Source organism: Xiphophorus maculatus, chromosome 8 (assembly GCF_002775205.1).
Source record: "Xiphophorus maculatus strain JP 163 A chromosome 8, X_maculatus-5.0-male, whole genome shotgun sequence".
Classification (NCBI taxonomy): domain Eukaryota; kingdom Metazoa; phylum Chordata; class Actinopteri; order Cyprinodontiformes; family Poeciliidae; genus Xiphophorus; species Xiphophorus maculatus.
In genome coordinates this window covers 7,286,984-7,308,854 of record NC_036450.1, presented here as the reverse complement: position 1 = coordinate 7,308,854, position 21,871 = coordinate 7,286,984, and the positions used below count along the sequence as shown (strand labels likewise).

Below are 21,871 nucleotides of genomic sequence, written 5' to 3'. Positions count from 1 at the left end.
AAAAAAACCTTCCTTTGGAAAGAAGAAAGCGTCTGCAGTCCTGTTTTTGTCTTGTATACACAATAAACCACATCCCAGTGACAGAACTATTATTATGCGGATGCTTTTAAATAGTAAGAAGGAAAACAAAGAGAATGTCTTGGGTTGCAAAAGAAAACCCAACAACAGGTTTTTCAGGCAAAAAATACAAAGCAGCACAGTTTATATACAATACAAGAGTTTCTGAAAGAGTAGATATATTAATAATAGACTGCTGAGCTTATCTCTATGGCGCATCTACAGAAAAATCGCCTCTATAAATCAGATACGGTGGGGGATCTTTCAGACGACACGCACAGAAAATGGATTAGAAATAGAGGATAAGGAGCTTTATCTGAACTCTGAGCTGCATGTAAAATATTGGACACTTTCTCCAGTTGTCGGCTCGTGTTTTTCACAAGCTTCTGGCGATTTTTGAAAAACACTTGTGTTTTTTGCCACCAGTTTATAAAGTAAGCAAAATCTAAAAATTAACCAAAACCCTCGCTGACCTCACTCTCCCATTTGTTTTAAACTTTTGTAAATAAAATTACAAAAGTCGTGTATGGGTTTGGTTGAAAGAAAATATTTCAGATTTCCCAAAACACAAATTCTTCTCTTTAAAAGTAACAGTTTGGGAAAATTCCTTAAAAAAGGGGTGTTCTGTATTTTCCAGGCATGTAGTGCCATTTTACTGAATACTCTCATAACCACGTAAGCTTCAGTTGTTATGAAAATACAGAATTCATAAAAAACTACTAAAAATAATTTTCACTTTGCAACATTGCTTTAAAATTGTCTCTTTAAGAACCCTTGCAAAGCTCGACCTTCAGCACATCATCACATTAACACCATACGTGAAATAGATATAAATCAGAATAATATATTTATTAATTTAGAGATACTAAACACACATTCACTCGATCATTTCAGATTTTTTATTTTTATTTTTTTTTAGTTAAACCATGTAATTTTCTTCCAACTTCACAGCAATACATATCTGTGTTGGTCTGTCAGATAAAATCCTAGTGAAATACATCAATATTTGTGTTTTGTAACCCAATAAAACCAAATCACACTCCTTTAAGACAGTGTGCAAAGAGCACTTTCTTAATTTTAATATCTTTTAAATAGATAAAGCTAGGACAACTGGCCCTTGATTATGTAATGGTGTGATTAGTTGTTGGCTCAGATTTCCTTTCTTTCAGCAATTTTAGTGTCTTACACAACACCTTCCAAGTTAGACCTTTTTACATGAAAAGCTTTAGATATACTAACCTTGTCCTCCATAATTTAAAACATGTTATTTCACCTCTTCTCAGCAGGATCAGTTTTCTATATGACTCAGATGAGAATTGTGGGGGGGAAGAAGTGAACATATCAACTTAAAAGTTTTTTTTTTCTTTCTTTCTTTGTGTTGCAAAACACACAAAAAATCCCACTAGTGGTTTATTATTAATGAAAACTCCTCAACATAGTACACTGTTATGCAAGTCACTCTGGCTGAGTTTGATAACCTCTCTGACAGAGAAGATAAGGGGAATAAAACCTAGATTAGTCTGTCTGTCCTCACAGTTTACCACCTTGTGTAATTAGCTCCATGACATTCAGCACCACTGAAGCGAACGCGATGCCAAGCGGGAGGAGTTTGCATATGAACTGCTGCACACCTAGATGAAGATAAACAAGAACCGTATTGTTGTGGAGTTCCTTCTTTGGTAGCCAAAGGTGCACAAAAAGGACTTCAGGCAAAATAAATAAACACAATTAATGGAAATAGCAATAAATAGTACTGAAACAACATAAATTAATGTACACTGTGGTATGTGTGGATCTCATAAGCAAAGTAAATTTAAAACTTTTCATCCACACTTTGTTAAATCAAAAAAGCAAGAAATAATTAAAAAACTTCTGTGTTTAAAACATTACAGAAAACAGGCAGAAATCACATAAACAAACACACGTAAGCAAATACTTTGTTGGATAACCTTTTGGATCATTTTCCACATTCAGTCGACTCCGTTGCAGGGAATATGATCATTATTGAGTAAATTTCAGCCGTGTACGTAGGATTCACATGACATTTGCTCAATTGGATCCTTCAGATACAGTCACAGTTAGCAGAAAGGTTACACCTCATTTTTTTAAAAGAGCTCAAAATGATCTCATTGTACAAAGAAATCATTAGTGGGAGGGTAAGAAATATATATATTAAATGGGAAGAAACCGCAATAATTGCAGCTCAACAGGAAACTTGTGTCCAAAAGTCCTGAAAAAACAAAACTACAAAGACTAATTGTGTCCTACATGCAACAACAATTGCTTGGAGTTGTGTTGGGAGACAAATTTCTTTCTTTTTTTTTTTTTTTTTTTTTTTGCTGGCTCACTTCCTGTGTTGCTGAAACTTTCCAACTTCTTTAATAAAGCCCCGCCCCCAGCTCACAGCTTTACTTCCTCTTCCGTCTCCACTGTGGCTGTTTCCTCTGTTCGGCGTCTCCCAAACAAATCAATACACTTCTTCAAATCTGCAAACTCCATTACAAGGTGAGTCTTCTGTCATCGTGTAGCAGCATTGTTTCATGTCTAAAACTACTAGTTGATTGCTTATTGAAGCGTTGTTTTTACCAGAATTGATGGCTCTGCTAGTTCAGAACTCCGCTGGGATTCCGCCATTATTAGCCACCGGGTCGCTACGTACTTAGCTTTGAGGCCAAGTACTGCTTACTCTGCTGAAAAGGTAAGACAATTATTTTTAATGGAAGCCGAATTGTGGGAAAAGGTCTGATATATGCAGTCAATCTTTGGTTGGTGCATCAGTTAGATTTTTTGCGTGTTTTGCTACTGTTGGTATTGACGCTAAAACGGGAATGAAGTTTGGTATGACGGCAAAATCAATTGAACAGAATGTAGCTAAACTTTTGGTTAAATTTAATATTGCGCAGTATCTTTATTTATTTTTTCTTTCTATCTCCCTTTGCTTGAATATTTTGAAAGAATTGATAATGAATTTTATTTTTGATAATTGATTATTGAGATTTTTGAAAGTGCACTTTAAATTGACTTGAAATATAATCCTGCATGACCTTTTTATTTGTTTGAACCTAAATTATGGTTTGATTTAACATGATTTTAAATGCTGGGTCATGTTAAAATTATTGGAAATTTAATCATTGCATTTGCATTTAATATGCATAAACTAATGCACACATTCAATGTTTGTATTAATATTTATTTCCTTTACATGCTATCAAAACGGTTTTGTTTTGGATAAAATTCTTAATGTGCATTTCTGACCTTTTAGGTTGAGGTTTTTTAATGGACCAGAATCTTCACCTGGATGTGTTGATGGCGAGCTAGACAATGGATGATGGACTTTGAAAACTGCTGTTTTTGTCTTTTTTTGTACAACCACTTAATATATTCACTAAAACTGAAACCACTGCCTCCTGTTTTCATTCACACCTCAAGTCTCTTTTGAAGGACTCTCTTCTGATGCCTAACCTTTGTGTTACACCTGACTAAAATCATACAAAACATTATGGAAGATTGTGTCACGGACTGATGAAACCACACTTAAACTTAAACATTTCCAAAACGGTACATTTAGCACACAAATAACACAACCTTCGGTTGTCTGCTAACCTGAAAATGAGGAGAGGTTTCATTTTCAGCACCACTGTGACTCCAGGATATTTCAAAGGAATCACTTCAAGAGAGGAAAACTGATGTTTCGTTATGACCTGACCAAGGTCCAGAACTATAGTTGTGAGAAAAATATGTGAGACCACCTGAAATGGGCTGTGGACAAGAGATGTCTTCACAATCTGAAAAATTTAGAGTGTTTGCTTTTGGATTGAGGGTTGATACACTCACTGTGTGAAGGCAACTGGGTTATTGCATTCAGTTTACTTTCTTTTTTTTCCTGACAGGTTTTAGTTTTAATCCAAGATATGTGGAAAATAATTGGAAGTTATTTGTAATGCTCTCAAAAAGGGCGTGTGTAAACTTCTACATAGATGATCAAGTGATTTTTCTTCCTGTGTTTGACACTTGTTATGATGCAAAGCAGAGAAATACTCTCATTAAACAAGTAGGAATGGTTCTAAACTGGTGTCTCCTGACTTTTCCCCACCCGCTAACCTGTTTACAACCTCTACTGTTGATGTCTAATGAGCTAACTGATTATATGGTAAGTAGTAGTGCTAAAATAATGATACTTAGCTGATCAGTAAAGATTGCACCTTTTAAATCTTGCTGCACACCAGCCGATCGTGGAGGCGCCACAGAAAAAGCAGCATATGGAAACTCGCTGCAGCATTTAATGATGGAACGAGTCTGCTGCTCAAGATGCCAAGACTGAGCAGAGCAAGCTGTTGGTGTTACTCATGTGTTGCTCCGTATTTCAGTCTCATGTATGTGCAGGTTGACGGACTCTACACGCAACTTAATTTTATCGCTGACTTTGCATCACATCATCTAAATCCTAAAAATTGCTAAGTGGATTGGACTCGTCCTGCGGATTTTAAATTGGATTGAGATCTGAGGAGTTTACAGAGTAACCCATCAACTCAAAGTTGTTTTTGTTCATTTAAAACCATTTCAGCTTTGTGTCGGAGCACATTGTCTCGCTGAAACAGGACACCTCTATTACTTCCTGCTAGTTTATGAAGTGTTAGCAAAATGAGAATCTGAAATGTTGTGAATTATTGTGTCTGCTGCCTGGATATTGAGCTGTTGGTATGTAATTACAGTCAGACTTCATTCAGAGGCCTCTTCAGAGACCATGGAAGACTGACTGCTAGGGCATCTCTGTCCATAATGACTCTTTTAAGATACTTGTCAATGTCAAATTTGTCACTTTTAAAAATATGTTTCAAGCGGCACCAAAGTGCTGTGCAAAAATAACACAATAGAATAAGTTGGTGAAAAGAGAAAAAAAAAAGAATACAAAAAATTTTATGAAATAAAAAAAATCACAACAGAAAAGTTACAGTATCAGGCCTCAATGAAAGGCCAACAAATAAAAATAAGTTTTAAGAAGCAATTTAAAATGATTTTAAACGATGTACCAAAAACAGTTTAATTTCCCTTTCAATAACTAAAATAGCTATAAAATGAACTGGATTGGTTTGACCTGTACCTGTAATATTTTTTTTTTGTTTGATAGGCGTGTACTGTCAATACTTAATGACATAATAAACTTAAATTTCTCTAGCAGGTCATTCTTGGTGTCACGTGTCATCCTCTTCATTTTAAGACGTAAACTCCTCCCATGGTCCGAGTCCCACGGCGGCTGACCGTTAAGGATTATACCCACAGCGCCTACTGAAAACTTTCAACCAATCAACGTTTCAGGTGCGTGAAACGTCACCTCGCATTAGCGACAACTGTGTTTAACTTTTGGACCCACAACTTTAGACTCACCTGAACTTCCAACATGACGGCCGACATCTGGGACGTTGTTATAGTCGGAGCCGGGCTGTCCGGGCTCAGTGCGGCTCATCTGCTCACAAAACGGGACGCCAAGCTCAAAATCCTGATCCTGGAGGGGAAAGGTCGGGAACTTTGCATCCTGCAGAAAAGTGAAGCCTTAAAGTGTGGCGTTTGCTTCATGATTGCTTGTGTTTCCTGTCAGATCGAGTGGGAGGTCGCACCGTGTCCTCTGAAATCCCAGCAGCCGACGGTGCTGACCGCTGGGACTTTGGAGGACAGTGGGTCGGAAGGTAATTAAAGCCACACATGAGACTTTTTTTTTCTTTAATCTGTGTGTAATTAAGTCGGAATAAAGATGAGATGATTTTAACACCTGCGAGCTGACAGGGAGGTGTTTGTCTCCAGTTTCCTGGGACCATTAGAAAAAGATAAGAGGTGAGCTGCTAATAATAAAACCCTTGAAAACTCCGAGTGGGGATTAGGGAGGATCAATATCCATCACACAAACAGATTAGACACATAATTGCTCATTTATATAAGAACTCTTGACTAAGGATGCTGAAGATGATTCTACACTCAGCTTTCCAGCTGTATTTCCAATTAGTGTGATCTAAAAAGTTAATTTATTTTTGGAACTCAGTTTAAAAAGGAAAACTTTTAAAAGCGTGAATGACGAACAGCAACAAGAACACTGACTAAATACAGTAATGGTATGTCATGGCCCAAACAGTCTTGGGAATTACAAAAGATAATCTCTAAAGGTAGTTGTTCAGTTCTTTGTATTCAGGCAGATTAATTGAAAGTTGAGTGGAAGAAAAAAGGTTTTGTTGGAAAAGATTCATAACAATTTTTCTCATATAATATTCCTGCTGTTTTTTGCACATTTGTGCTGTTTGCATACTTCTAGTTCACTTCTTGTAAGCAGCAATATGTTTTTAATGCAGAAATACTCATGTACAGTTGTATTTTAAAAAGAAAATACATCCTACTTGGTTACACATTTCTTTGCAATGAGTGTAGTACTTTGAAGAACTGTAAAGTATTTCAAGTACTCTTTATATACAGTAAGTTATTCTTAATTTACTTTTTAAAACTTACTTTTCTGTAATGCTTTGGTTCCCTGCTGTGGCTGAGAGGGACTTTTATCTTCCACCAAACTTTCCAATATTTGTACTCTTTGAACTGCCAGGCTTTTACTGATGGCTCTGCCTTTTAAAAGAGTGACACCTGTACAACTGCCCTATTGTTTAGGCCTTAAAATAACTTAAACGGTATATTTAGCAGGGATATAGAAGCTGTGTGGCGTTAAATACAGTGTCAGTCTCAACATACAGAATTTATCTCAAAATATGTTTTTGTGTTAAATTGATTATAGAAAATTTTGGAGGTGCTGTAAAAGTTCTGACTCAGAGGGGCTGAATTCAGCATTGCCATGCTTTATTTGGTTAAACAAATTTTCACTACTTTTTGCTGGCCTGTCACATAAAATCTCAATAAAACATATACGCTTGCAAAATAATATGTGAAAAGGGAATTGAATAACTTCGCAGGGCTTTGTGACTCTGTCTGTTTGTGTCTAGCTTGCCACTGATTTAGCCTTCAACATGTTTCAACCTAATCGGACAAATAGATGTCAGAAAAGGACATTTCATAGAAAACGGCCTCACAAAGTGAAGGGTGTTGTATGCCGAGATTTAACTCAGACGACTCTCTTACAGCAAACATGGTTGTATTATTGTGTTCTTTTTATTTATCTGTTTTTTTTACCCAGCTTTTAATCTGTTTTTCTGGTTATTCAAGGATTTTCTTTTATAAAGATTCATAATGGTTTTTTTTTTATTATTATTATTATTATTTTTCTTTCCATACAGCACACAAACACACATTATGGAGCTCATAAAAGAGTTGGGGTTAGAGGTGTATCCTCAGTTTAATGACGGGAAGAAGGTGCTTCACGTGGGTGGACCTGCTTCCAGAGTGAGAACCTACCGGACCGGCATCCCTGCTCTGTCTCCGCTGGTGCTGCTGGACTTCATCCAGATGCTGTGGAAGGTGAGAGTCAAGAAACGCAACGTTTTCCGCTGAGTAAAACCCCAACTCTCCAAATTCGAACCTGGAGAGGTTTATATCTTGGAATGTTACTGTCACAGTTGTTTGGAGCAGAGTGAGTTCTTTGGATTGACAAGTTCATCACATGACAAAGTACCACAGTAGCTCCAGTCTGGTTCAGACGCTTTGGAGCAGCAGTGTGACGTGGTGCAGCCTCTGGTCGTTCCTCCTTTTCTGTCCGTATCAATGTGCGTGTTTTGTCTTCAAGGCGGTGAACTGTCATGTCAGGTTCTGATTATACGCTGTTCTCAGTTTGACAGGCTGTGCAGAACGGTGTGTGTTCAGGATCCACTGAGGACCCCCAACGCGGCGGAGCTGGACAGCATGACGGTGCACTCGTACATCGAGCAACACGCTTGGACTGAAGGTCGGTTTCAGGTCCACTGCGTCTAACCTTCTCTTTTTAACATAATTAGTTTTTTTTTTTAATGAAATGCAAAACATCTGTGCGAGCATAAGTTGACACAGGGCATAATTTAAAATCAACTTTTATGAGCTTTATATTATGTTAGAAAGTTATTCCCTCATCAAAAACATAACTGGATTGTTGTTTTGATTCTTTCATGCATCTTGAGTTTATGAACTACTTCTCAGTCCAACGCTCATAAACGGCATTTTGAGAAGCATTGCTATGATGATGTGCTGCTAAGTCCCAGACAAGGTGAAAAAAAAAAAGAAATTATGTGTCACGGTTGCTATGCCAACATGTTTTTAAATCCAGAAAGTTTCTTCATTTTTATTTTGCTGCCTTTGAGTTAATTGTGCAGCAAGCAGACTGGGGATTAAGATGTTAAGAACGATAAATGTCATGGAGAGAATGTAAAAATTACATTTCCACTTAAGTACAGTGTAAAAATTAAAAGATTATCACAAAGAAGTGTTAAACACTTCTGAAAATAGAACTTGGTAGAAATGTTTTTCAGTAAACTACAGAAATATTTAGCTTATTCTTTAACATAGTTGGATGAGAATTTACCATCAAGCTGCTGGTTTAATGATACTGAGTTTTTGTTTTCACTAAACCATTGAAAGCAAACTGCCAGTATTTACTTTTTTATGTTGTTTAGGAAAAAGTTTGATGTTTAGATGGAGATACACCTTGTATTCACTGTAGTTTTCATGCCAGGCCACTAGGCGGCACTGCAATGTTAGCATAATGTCAAAAAGTGCTTGCCCTTTTGACCCTTAACTTTTACCTCACCTGCTTCCACTTCATTTAGAAAATAATTACCCGTCTCCGACGAACTAAGTTCTCATGTAACACATTTACATTCCTTATCAGAAGTTGTTAAATTTATAAAGTTAAGAAGCACCTGCAGAATACTTTGCATCATCTGGGTGTGTTCACAAAAAGGTTCACTATAAGACCCGGTTTCAAAAAGCACCAGAGACTCCGATCAGTGGAGATGTTAGCAAGCGGCTAAATCACAACAAAACTGTAATGGCTTTTCTGAAGAGCGGGTTTGTGTAAAAGGGGCTTAAGGCAAATATCAATCCAGGTGTTTTGTTTGAATCTGGTTGCCCTGGTAACTGGGTGCCCAGATAAAGGCTACCATCACACTATCTCATGCCCAACAGCGCCCCTTATCCTGATCTCTAGTGAATTCCTGTACGTCTGCATGAATGTGATGGATAATGGGGGTGCTCCTGTTTTTAATTAGAATAACTCACTCACCTTCTTATTTTGCCCCATTTTCAGTGGCCATGTTTTAGCAGTAAGATGTTATTAGCATTTTCTTTAGTCTTATGCCCAGCCTGATTACAGACCGCCTAAATGTGAATCCAATCACATGTTCAAGGCTGGACTTTTAGAAGCTGTGTTATCCCAACGCTAATTCTTGTGTCTGTTTCTCTGGCACCCAGATTGCAATAAACTCTGATTCAGTTATACTAAAAATACCGTTAGCATAAGGATTGCTAGCGGTGTTAAGACCGCTCTGTTGTCTGGTCCAACATGACAGTTGGGTAATGTGTTGCTTCAGTCTCTGTGGGCTGTTTCAGGAAACACCAAGCACACCATGGTCCATCTGTACATCTGTGTCTCTGTCGTACTAATCAACAATATCACCCAGGGCTGTATAACCCAACATACATCCTGCAATCTGCTGTAGATAAAGCAGTGTCCTTTGCTCTGAAGAAGACTGGATTCCTGCTGTCACTTTTTTCCACATTATTCAGCAGTTTTTAGTTCTGCTCATGATTCCATTTCAGAGGCAACCAAATGAAGCAGAATTTATTTTCATGCTCTGCCTGGTTTGCTTGAAAGAAAAGTTATATTTTAGCTGTTTTATAGCAATCTTGATGGAAAAAGTAAAGACATTTTTGCCTGTTTATGCCAAGATTCACAGTGACTAATTCACAGAATTTAAAATGTGGATAGAGATTTGAGATGCGTGGAAAAAAGTGAGAAATCCATACAGAAATTCAAAATTTGTAGTCAAGCCTTTCAGGAATCAACAGTAGATTCATTGCACATGGAGAATAATTTCAACCCTTTAATCCTTGTCATTTTGATGGTTATTGCTTACAGATTATAGAAACCCAAAAATCAATGTTTTTAAAACTTGGAGCCAATTAACATCAGTTTGGCAAAGGTTTTCTGAACCATCTGAACTCGAGGCTTGTGGGCCAAATCCAGCCCTCCATAGCTTTTTATGTGGCCCTCTAGATTCTAGACTAAGCACTAAGTGTGCTTACATATTCTGTTGTCAATCAAATCAATTCAGTTTTCATCTGTTTACTGCCAAATTATATCAATCGGTCACTTCAGTTTCTTGAGAATTATGGTGGAAATTCACGCAAAATCAACAAATTCCTCCACTTTTTTGTGCTAATACATTATTTGGAGTTTATGTAGATTTTTCTCAAAAAATTATCAAAAACTTTTACTTGTACTAAACAGCTGCCTCAGCCTTGATTGATGTCAGATTATAGTCTATAATCTATACAGCGAGTAATAAAATAGTTGCATTTACAGTCATAAATAAGCAAAAATATTGCAAATATTTCCAAATTAGTACCGTAAACACTTTGATTTTTATTACAAAAAATCACAAAAAACATCACAAAATCATGAAGGGACTGAAAATATGTTCAATAATAATATTTAAATTTAAGAATTTAAAAATGTGAACAGGTTTTATCAATACATTCTGGCACATCCAGCCCATTAAGAGCATCCATGATCTTGATTTGGCCCAAAACGAAAGAGTTTGACGCCTCCGATCTAAATGGTCTTTGTTTGGGTGAGTAGGCTACCCAGTTGTACTGGACTTGAAAGATGTCCAGAAGACATACGGTTTTCTGAAGTGAACATAGCCGTCTACCATGAAGTTTTAAAGAACTTAATTCTTCCATCTGCTGACCAGCCTTGTGGAAATGCTGATTTTATGTTCCAGTAGGATTTGGTGCCGGATCACACTGCCGACGGTACCAAAATCTGCTCCAGTGACCGTTGTGTGGCTTGACCTGAATCCAATAGACACAATCTGTGGAGTATTGACAAGAGGAAGACGAGACGTCAAACCCAACAACACAGATGATCTGAAGGGCTGTCATGAAAGATACCGCGACTCCCGTTACACCTCGCCTTCGTTCCTCGCTGAATAGATGCAGTAATTTATCCAAAATCAGGTCATGATCTACAGAAGCCTGACATTTCTCTTAAAAATGATTGTGTTCTGCACAGTGCATTTTTGAACAATCTGTTAAAGTTTAAAGGCATTCAGGACATCACTGAAATCTGTTAGAGCAGTAATAACACACACTGCTGTTTGATTTCAACAGAGAAATCAAACAAACCAGTAATAGGAAAACTACTAAATATAAAAACTAAACCAAAATGGGAAAAATAAACTAGAAAAGAAAAACACACAATGGATAATCCACAATATAGTTGGCTAAACTGTTGCTCATATTCAAGTAGTTGAACAATCTGTCTGAGATAACTGTAAGGTTAAACCCATGTTTCCGTCATGAATCTTCCCAGTTGGCTCCATGTTCTCTCCAGTTTAGCATAATTTAGTACATCCTTTATCCATGTAGAATGTGATGGAGGTGTAGAAGATTTCCACAGAGCAAAATCAGACATCAGAGCCAGTAGATGCTTCCGGTTCGCTCTTGTGGGAACTGAGTGACACCGGGATTGTGAGAATGCTTTAGTATACAGATTTTCTGTTTCTTTTTTACTATTTATTGAGATGCATTTTATTCAGGTTTTCTATTCTTTCACTTTTATGTGCAGCTTTAAATTCAAACTAGTGGTTCAACGGAGTCCCTCATATTCAGAACGGAGCATGGCACTTGTTCAGGTGGCACGTCTGTACATGCTGTGACAAGCTGGACATCTGAAGTGGGACCAGAAAGTGGCGTTGCTGTGATTTCTGGTCCATGGCACACTGTGACGGTCCAGCTCTGACTGTGTTGTTCTTGTGCGAGACTCGTTCTTTACGCTTTCATACCTGACGAGATAAGAAGAAAGATTTCATGGCACTAACATCAATTTGTGTGTTTCTGGTGGATCCTTAAATCTGATGCACATCCAACATTTGCAAACAATAGCCTACAGTGCTAGGTTATCACTGCATTGTAGAAATAGCCTAGCATTGTGTCATTTTTGACACAAAAACAGACATAGAAATAAAACGCAAAGCAGTAATGATATCTTGGATATCTTAGCAGAAGATATTTTTGACACAATGCTGCATTGTCGTTTTTGCACCGATCTGATGGTTGAATAACATTAATAACGGATCAAAAGCTATAAAGAAATTTGTTGTTGAGTTTGTATCTATCTTTATTAAACAATTTAGCAGCAATAAAGGTTTTTGATTTAAAAATTTAGCTTATTTGCCAATATCTGGTTTTCAATTAAAAAGCGATTAATTACGGTTAACTGGTTACAGACCCTGAAATTAACTAAATTAAAAATGTGCAGATATAATTTGTTTTCTTGGTGTCTTTCTGTGTTGAAATCTTTTCTCAACATGGACAAAAATATTTACTGTAGTCATACAGACCTAAAGATACAAAACTGAAAAAAATGACCATTTCAAGTTGTGCTTCTAAATAGTATTTATGGACATCAGAAATTCATTTAGTCTCTTTCTCTTAATTTTTTGTTAAACTTTGTAAAAACACAGCCATGACCTTTCCTTTAATTGATCTATTCAACCTATTAAACCTCTGAGTGCAGCACCATTGTGAAATATTGGCAAGGACATCACATGCATGTCCCCGATTTATGGAGGAGGGAGTGAAAGCCCTGCATGCTCATATTGAAAAGATGAAGAAAAAATTAGACGGTTGATGACAGGAAAAACTCGGTGAAATGATCTCAAACTGACAAAATGGTAAATGAAATTTTACTGAAAATAAACAGTAAAACAGACGTATATTGCTTTTGAATTGTGGTTCAGAAGAATAATTAAAAAAAATCTATTGGCATAATAGATCTGCACAAAAATATAAAAAATGATTAAATCACAAGGAGATGTTAAACTAATTGTGTAAACTTGTTTATTTTCATGTGAATTTTGAATAATGCAAATTCATTTCTAATTCAAAAACATTTCGTTAATCCCAAAAGAAAATTAAATGTTGTAACTCCTTCATTTAGCTTCTTCAAATTATTGTATGGTGATGGCTGTTGGCATGAAAGATTTCTTGTAGCGGTCTGTAATTCAGCGAATCTGAAGAAACCTCTGAATTAAGATGCTCTGTTTTATGAAGATGATGGTCAAGACTGTCCATAATTTTCTTGATTTTATGAAGAAACCATCATGGGCGACGATGTGGAAACAAGGCTGAAACAAGCAATGAAGAGGATAAATATATTTATATATATCTTAGCAGAAGTTTTTTATTTTTGTTGATTATTTAACATGCTATCTCAGCCGTCAAAAAGATCACATAAACATCCACTGTTTTATATACTACATCAAATACACAGGACATAATTTTGTTACTTTTGCATTGGCAATTCCAGTTCTGTATGCACTACAATGAACTGTATATTGTGATGACTCATGTTTAATTTGCAAACACTTTCTAGCGAGCTTGTTCAAGCTGGTCGATCTGATTGCTGGAAGCAATGGGAGATGTTGTGGTTGCAGTTTGTTCTACGTTCAAATGCAAATTTCACATTTTAATTATGATTTGGGACGAGTTTTACTCGAACGCTGTTTGCTTCTGATGGGAAATGAGACAGGTTGTCCTCAAAAACCGTTAAAAAGTTATTTAAGTGAATCCACCTGGCCAGCTTTTTACATGTTTTTGGCGATGAGTTTCAGATCTTTAATGTCAGAAGCCTGCTTGTCATGCTCCAGTTGAGACTCTGATTGGTCACTCCAAAACACTGATGTTAATTCTACTCAAAAGAAACATATTAGTAAAGTTTATACTACTTTAAACCTTCTATGAGTGTTATTAGATTTGGGTTTAAGGTAGGGGTGAACTTGTGTATTAACTTGTGTATAAAATGCACACTGACAAACTGGCTGTGACATTTTGTTTTCTGGTGGGTGAACTACATGCTAGACTGTCTTTCCAGCTTGTTAAGACAAGAAAAGGCTGCTTTGATGATGCATCTCGCCTTAAATCTAACAATGACAGGCCTAAGTAGGCGACGTTCAGGAGAATTTGTTGCTTCAGTTTGTGCTGTTATGTTTTCATTCTTGCTTGTTTGATGCAGGAGACTTCTGGCCTTAGAAGTCTTAATCATATGTTTTTGTTAAAAGCAATGAGTCTCTGTGGCGCTGAATTTATCGACTTCACAATGAAAAGAGACTCAGAAAGTGACAAGATGATTACAGGTAATGGTCGCCTCCTCAAGTGGAACAGTGGATCTTTTTCTTGTGCTGTTTTTACAACTTGTAAAAGTAAGTGGAGCTCTGTTATGGCAGGGAAATGGCTCAGATTACCGCTTGTTTTTATCCGTTCTTGTGTGGCAGAACTGAAGGAGCAAATGGGAGTGTGCAGCAGGTCCGTCTTCGGCGTGGAGCTGTCCCAGATGTCCTTTCTGTTCTTCCTCATGTACGCTGCTGCGGCCGGAGGGCTCCTGGCGCTCCTGGAAAGCACTCCTGGTTGTGCTCAGGAGTTTAAGATAAAGGTATATCCCTCATGTCCTCCCACTCAGACTCTGCTGCAGTTTTAAAAACCGGAGACGGAGCCGAACATCTCCTCTCTTGAGTTAAGCTAAGCCCGTTCATCACAGCCTGCTCTGGCTGTGCCATGTCTCAGTGAACACGCAGCTTTTCTTTGGCCCTTAAACATTGAATTACAGCATCCTAACACCCCTGGCTCCAAACTTGATGTAAATTCTTTGCTGCTTTTCTCTGTATTCCCTCAACATGAGACCAGTGTTTCCTCTGTAATCTGTTTTTGCGCTTTCACAAGCTCTCTCTCTCCTCCTACAGCGCTAAAGTGTAGAAATGGGTGAGAACCAGTAAGAACTAATGGATTAACAAGGTCATTCAGAAAATGGCAGCACAGCTTTTGATTCAAACCTCCACAAAAGGCTTTTTTTTTCTTTTTCTTTTCTGCGATTCCACTTTACTTTTGGCAGCATTTTTATGATTTAATTCCTAATATGCCCTGAAGAAATAACTGTAACGATGGAGACAGCCTGAGATGCAGTGAAACTGTAAATGTCATCAGGAGCAGTTGTAGCGAAAGAGGAAAAAAAATCTTACACCTTTACTGCTTCATCAATTTTATTTTTCTTTATGATCATTTTTATGGGTTAATCTGAAAATTAAGACATAGAAACACTTTATTGTCATTCAGCTGCAGCATACTGAGGAAAATTTAACAAATCAGAATGTATCAAAGGTACATATCATCTGATTTGACTCAGATTGCCTAAAGATTGCATAAGCATCAAACATAGACATTAGGCTTTATAGATTTTATCATTTTAAAATAAGTCTTTCAGATTTGAATCAGCCTTTGAAGCCGGATCTGTGACTTTATTTCAGTAATTCATCATTTACTTTGAAAAGTAAAGCTCATAATAGACTTTTTAATTGCATCATGAGGTATATTTCTGTTCATTCTGATGATTATTTCTCTCCTGGTTCTCCAGATTCCTCCCTCCGTCCAAAACATGACTGCTAAAATAATCGCTTACTCTAAATTGCCCTCAGACGTCCCTGTGTTGCCTTGTGACAGATTGTCAGCTTGTCCTTGTTGTAAATCAGTTGGAAACTTTGCTTCATGAGTAAAATGAGTCTTAAAAACTGTTTGTGGTGTGGGTATGACGGATGACTCTTGTGGCGTTTGTGATTTTTAATTTCTATGTCTTGTTTGTACATCTTACCTGCAGCTTGTGTTGAAAGGGATTCTGAATCTAAATCACCAAAGTTTGTTTTGTTGCTGCTTAGAAAACTAACTTCAGACGTCCTGATGGAGTTAAAATGACAGTTCAACACCTCTATCACTGCAGTTTGGTCACAACAGACAGATTTATCAAAAAAATAATCAAGATTTCCAGCTGCTTCTTTTCACTGCTCCTTTGTTTTGCATAGTGTAAAGTTTTTGACATTTTTCTGGAGAAATCGCAAGCTGACCCCTGCAGAGTAAGAACAGGAGCCAGAAAGTAAACACCTGACTCTAAGCTGTTGCATCTAAATGAATCCAGAATCATAAACATCCATCTGCCTCAGCTGACTGTTTCTGCCACCGAGGGACTTTAAACAAGTCAAGTTTATAGTCAAACACATTTCAGCAACAAGGCAGCTCCAAGTGTTTTACGTCGTAAAACCAACAGCAGTCAGTTATCAATTATGAAACAAGCAATAAACATTACATTTAGTCAAAATCAGTTTTCTGGAAGTTTGTTTCAGATTTGCAGTGCATAGAAACAAACATTTGTATAGGTTGCCTTATTGATCAGTTTTTATGACTTCTTCCAAGTCATCATTGAATGCATCTTTACTTAAGTTGGAGACTTTTCAGTCACTAATATTCTCACTTGTCTCTCTATGGCCGTTGTATTATATTTAAGCAGATATACATCCTTATTCTCTGGCAACTTTTTGCTTCCTTTTTGCCTTCCCTGTGCTAACCTTTTGTTTTTTTATACTTGCTCTTTGTCGTAATTTTATCTTGATTGCTGACATGAACAAGCATCCAGGCCTGAAACCACTTAATGTAGCAAAGTCTCAAATACAGTGGAAAAAAATTAGACCACTTCCAATGATCGGTTTCTTTGATTTTACTCTTCATAGGTACATGTTTGAATAAAATGAACATTTATATTTTATTCTATGAACTACTGACGTCTCCGAAATTTCAGACAGAAATTTAGTATTTGCTTGCAGAAAATGAGAAATGGTCAAAATAATGAAAAAGATGCAGTACTTTTAGACCTCAAATAATGCAAAGAAAAGAAGTTCATATTCATTTAGAAACAACAATGCTAATGTTTTATTTCAGAAATCAATATTTGGTGGAATAACCACCAGGTTTTCAATAGGATTCAGTCCAGTGCTCTCTCAGTTTTTTCCAGAGCTGTATAGCCTTGAAACTCAACAGAAATCTCATGCTAAAACGTCTATATCCATACATGAAATGTAAATTGGATCGCCGTCCCTTGTTTGGTCCAGGAAAGGCCATTAGCATGCACCAAGTCAAGCCTGACTCATGGTGCCGTATCTGTTTCTTCACAGGGAGGCACCCAACAACTTTCCGAATGTCTGGCGCAGCAGGTTGGGTGGAAGAACGTCCGGCTGGGCTCTGCTGTGATGGCCATATGGCAGGTAGAGTACAGTAGCGTCTCACTCGGGGACTGATGAGGCGTGACACTGAGATAACAGCTTCCTCACTGGGTTAACGGGCTGTCTCGTGTGAAGGCACTCTCTGTTCCGGCTGATTTTCCCTGAGAGACCCAAGCAACAAGCGCATTAGACCCCATCAACATTACATATTTCCTGGAGGTCATGCTGGCTATTAGTGTATTTATTTATTTATTTATTCACGGAATCTAAAATTTTAAATATTCAACATGGCATGTTGTACAGAATTTCATGTCCTCCAAAAAGCCCCAGTGGACAGAATGTCCCTTTGCAGCATTCAACTAAAATAGAAAAAAATAAGCACACCCTTTCCCCAGAGGGTTTCAGCCAGAAGCTGTTGGATGCGTTTGGTTTTTCACAGTTTGCTGGTCTGAAGCTTTTCAATGTGTGTTAACACAATGCTGACATGCTAAGACATTAGCAGTGACCTTTAAGAACAGACTGACTCCCTTTGGGGAGGGTTACAAGGTGATCTCCAAACTATTTAAAGTTTTCAGGAGGAAAGCTTTTTTTTTTATAGTGGAAAAAATTATTCCATGCCAATTTACTCCCAGTAACTACAAAAACCAAGAACTTCATCTTGAATTCTACAGGCTTTAGGATGTAAAATGTTAAAGTTCATAATAATATGTAACCACCAGACTATGACCCCTTAAAATCTTTAATTTGACCCCAAACTCCTCTGGAAACCAAAGTATTTTAGTTCCAGTTGAAATGATTCGAGCTGCAACTAACAATTATTTTAGTAATTGATTATTCTGACAATTAATTGATTAATCAGATAAAAATTCTGCACATTCTACAGATTTTTCATTTAATCACTTAGCATTTTGGTATAATATTAGAAACTCATTATAGATATTCTCATTAGTTTTTTTAAATGAGAAAAACAACATTTTTGTTTTGCTTAAATGTAATAACGCAGCATTCAGTTAGTGAATTTGAACCAGACTAAGCTAAAACTAAACCAGCCAAGGACTGTTGGTTAAAACATATCTATAAAAGTGTTTTTATCTTAATTAAATATGTGTATTTATTTTGTACAACTTTAATTACTGCACTGATTTTTTTCTTCTTCAGCAATTGGCATTTTTTGAGTCTGTATTTAATTTATTGCTTACTAAATTAGTTGACATTTTTTTCAATAATCGATTCATCACCATTAATACGATTAATCATTTCAGCCCTAGAAATGTTACATTTTTCTGACGGCTACAAGCAGAAAAACCATCTCAAACTCATCAGTCCATACTTTTGGTCAGGAATGTCATATTTTTCTTTACTTAAGAAGGGATTGCAGCTTAATTTTTCATTCCAGTTAAAAAACTCTTACGAACTTCTTTTAAAATCCAAAGTGGTGAAAAAGGTTGTTTAAAAACTGCCAATTTATTCTATTTAAAGGCAACTCCACTATCAAGTCGCTGTCAATTTGTTGCAGTTCTGTTACCTTAGACAGCGACTGCAACGTGAAAGAAAATCCATCTGTTATGCGTTCACCAGATCCTCCTACAGCCAAGGTTAGCTGGAGCTTTTAGTTTGGCGTGCAGCATGAACTGGGTGAGAGGCAGGGCAGAACCTTGACATTTTACCCCGTCTATCAAAGTGCCAACACTTATTGACGGAGAAACGCATTCACGCCGACACTCTCAGCCACGGGCGTTTTAGAGTTTCCACTTCACGTCGGCTGAAGCGGCGGCGCCGGACAAAAGCTCTCCCAGCTGGGGAGGTTGTGTTAACACCCAGGATGGTCTTGTTGAAAGACCGCCCAGAACAGCAGTGTGATGCATTTCAAATTGAAGCAGAACGCCAATGTCAGAATAATATTAGTGTTGCTAAATCAATGTGCTGGAAGCTACAAAATTATCTTTCAAAGACTCTTTACCACAGAGATGCTTTATTGACTTAAATGGAAAATATCAGTTGAATTCAACAATGCTTTATTCATCCCAAATGGAAATGAAATGTTGTGACTCGTATTTTAAGAGAGTTTTTGTGGACAAGGATTTCTGATAGCAGTCAGTCTTGCACTGAATCTGATGAAGCCTCTGACTGAAGTTTTTGACATGCTCTATTTTCTGTGAGCAGAGATATTTCACATTAAAATGTCCTGGGTGACATCATCAGATGCTGGAAAGCTCTGCTTATCCTCTTCATTGGCTTTTGCCGCTCCTCATCTAATATCTGTGTGGCCGTACGGTTAGAAAGCCAGGCAGAGAGACGCTGGAGTAGAGGATATGATATAAGAACATTATGACCGATGGAATATTTTTTGTGTGTGAGATTTCAAGTATCAGTTTGAACTTCAGTAAATCATCTTCACCATATTTTCACTTGTGGCCATGTGATTAGTTTCTTTTAACAAGCTATTTAACACGATTCATATGAATGTAGCCAGTAAAAATTTATTCCAACCAGCATCAAAATTTATGTAATTTGCTAAACTTCACTCAAACATCAGCAAACGTCTCGTCTGATGGCTGATGAATGATAAGCACTGAATTATAAATACATCTCATGTTTTTACATTCATCCCCGTCTTGATTTTTCACATCGGGTTTAAATTGCATTTCTTATTTAATAAAAACTATGCTACTCCAAAATCGCATCGTCTGAAAAAGTATCCAAAGTTTTGATACTTTGTTGTTATAGAAACGCAGCGACCGAGGTCGCTCGCTTTGGAGCTTTTCTGAGCACGTCCAACCCTGAGGCGGGACCAGAACATTCTGGAGTGTTTATATCCTTCCTGACCTTCAAACTCGTTGGACTCCTTCATGGAGATGAAGGGAGTTTCACTTTGGAGAGCAATGTCTGTGCTTTTCTCTGATCAAAATTATTGTCAGTCCCCAGAGTTTTTGGATGTCTGTCTCCCTCAGAACTTGACTTGGTATATTAATGGATTACACAGACCCACCTGTGGGGACTTGGATGGTTAAACCTGCACCTTTGTGTACAGTCTATCATAATCTAAACGTGCAGATCATAGTTGAAGTTAAAGTAGCAGGAGGTGGAGCATCAGTCAGAATATGCCCAGAGTCCAAGTCTTGACTTTTGTACCTTTTTTTTTCTAACAATTTGTTGTCAGATTACTCTGAGTAAAGGCAAGCTGTTTGTTATCCACTCGGACGCACAGAGCATCAATAAATATTCTGTTATTGACAGAAATTGAAAAGAGTGGATGTAACTGTGATTCACAGCCTGTGATTCATTCAGAAAGTGCTGCTAGCTCAGTTTAATCATTTATTTTTTGTTCCCGTGTGGAGAATCAAGAAGTGGGACAGCAGGAGTCTTGTGCTACATGCTGTCTACCAGCCTGACTGAGGAGGACTGATGTTAATCTGGTGCATTTGCATTGCATGATGACATGGATGGCATTCAGTTAAAGCAATTTGCTAATTCAGTCAGTTTCCTGACTACCGTATCTAAAGTAATTATGTCATTTTTATCTCAGGAAATGCGTATCACTAATTCATTTAATGTATGGATGATTTTCACTGATGGAGAGAAATGGGGAAGATATGAAGTTATTCCTGACTTGCTGAGCTTCGTGCGAAAATGTGAGTTCTACTGCTGAAAGTCCAACAAGATGGCTGATATTTTTGTGCCAGTTTGGACTGAACGTGTTCACAGAACATGACCGTTTGGTCCAGATCCATGAGAGTTGATATCAACGATGTGTGGCAATGTCTTCTTCCTCCTGGTCATCTGACACTTTCCACTGACACAGTGAAGGGAAATATGCGCAACTCATGCTGTCTTCTTTGTGTAACTTAGAGCTGCAGCCATATGGAGTTTCATCTGAACACATAATGAGCCAGAATCCACAGACTTTTTTAAAAATGTTCTTGTTGCTTCTTGTCTAAACCTTCTAGAACATCTAATAAAACTAACTTGCTATTGCTGTACTTCTTTCTTTCTCACTGGCTTTGAGTGCCCTGATGGAGTTCATGGCATCACGAACTGCTTGAAAGTATGTTGACATTTAGAATAAAAAAAAATGTCATGACCTTTCCAAGAAAGCTGGACATGAGTCGTCACTGGCTCTTTCAGCAGGATGGTGAACTAAAACGTAAAAATCACCAAAGATGTGACTCATCAGACTCAAATTCAACTTTCCGTTTGAATCCTCAGACCTACATAGTATAGAAAATCTGCACTGTGAGCTAAACAGAAGAGTGAATGTAGAGGATGTTGCAAAGAGTAATGGTCAGAGTCTCCTCTCTCTGTAAGAGATATAACTATTTAAGGCCGGTGTCAATGCTTGGGGAATGTGTTGTACATTCCCTGAGAATTATTTCATGCAGTTGATAGTTCTCCAGTGCCAGCACAAACAGAATGGTAAGCAGAAATACTTAGTTTTACTTAAAGAATTTTACAATTCAGGACACTCCACCAAATATGCACAGATACATAAGATCAGTACATATACTGCTCAAAAAAATAAAGGGAACACTTTAAGTGTTAAACACCTGTTTAAGTGTTCCCTTTATTTTTTTGAGCAGTGTATATTTCTACTATTT

At 37.3% G+C, this 21,871-nt stretch overlaps 1 protein-coding gene and 1 long non-coding RNA gene across 2 annotated transcripts in view; both read left to right on the top strand.

Annotated features, from left to right (window-relative positions):
- The first annotated feature begins 2,385 nt into the window (after nucleotides 1-2,385).
- On the top strand, nucleotides 2,386-3,886 carry LOC111609461. The gene is made up of 3 exons (XR_002753136.1): nucleotides 2,386-2,562; nucleotides 2,647-2,755; nucleotides 3,320-3,886. It is a non-coding gene; the product is annotated as an uncharacterized LOC111609461 (long non-coding RNA).
- Nucleotides 3,887-5,389: 1,503 nt separating this feature from the next.
- Nucleotides 5,390-21,871, top strand: part of LOC106699643 (probable flavin-containing monoamine oxidase A) — a 64,757-nt gene continuing 48,275 nt past the window's right edge. The window contains exons 1-6 of the mRNA XM_023337982.1: nucleotides 5,390-5,573; nucleotides 5,654-5,741; nucleotides 7,323-7,503; nucleotides 7,813-7,927; nucleotides 14,511-14,668; nucleotides 17,229-17,318. Of these exons, the coding sequence (XP_023193750.1) occupies nucleotides 5,456-5,573; nucleotides 5,654-5,741; nucleotides 7,323-7,503; nucleotides 7,813-7,927; nucleotides 14,511-14,668; nucleotides 17,229-17,318 (750 nt within the window). The 5' untranslated portion in view covers nucleotides 5,390-5,455. The remainder of the gene's footprint in view (nucleotides 5,574-5,653; nucleotides 5,742-7,322; nucleotides 7,504-7,812; nucleotides 7,928-14,510; nucleotides 14,669-17,228; nucleotides 17,319-21,871) is intronic.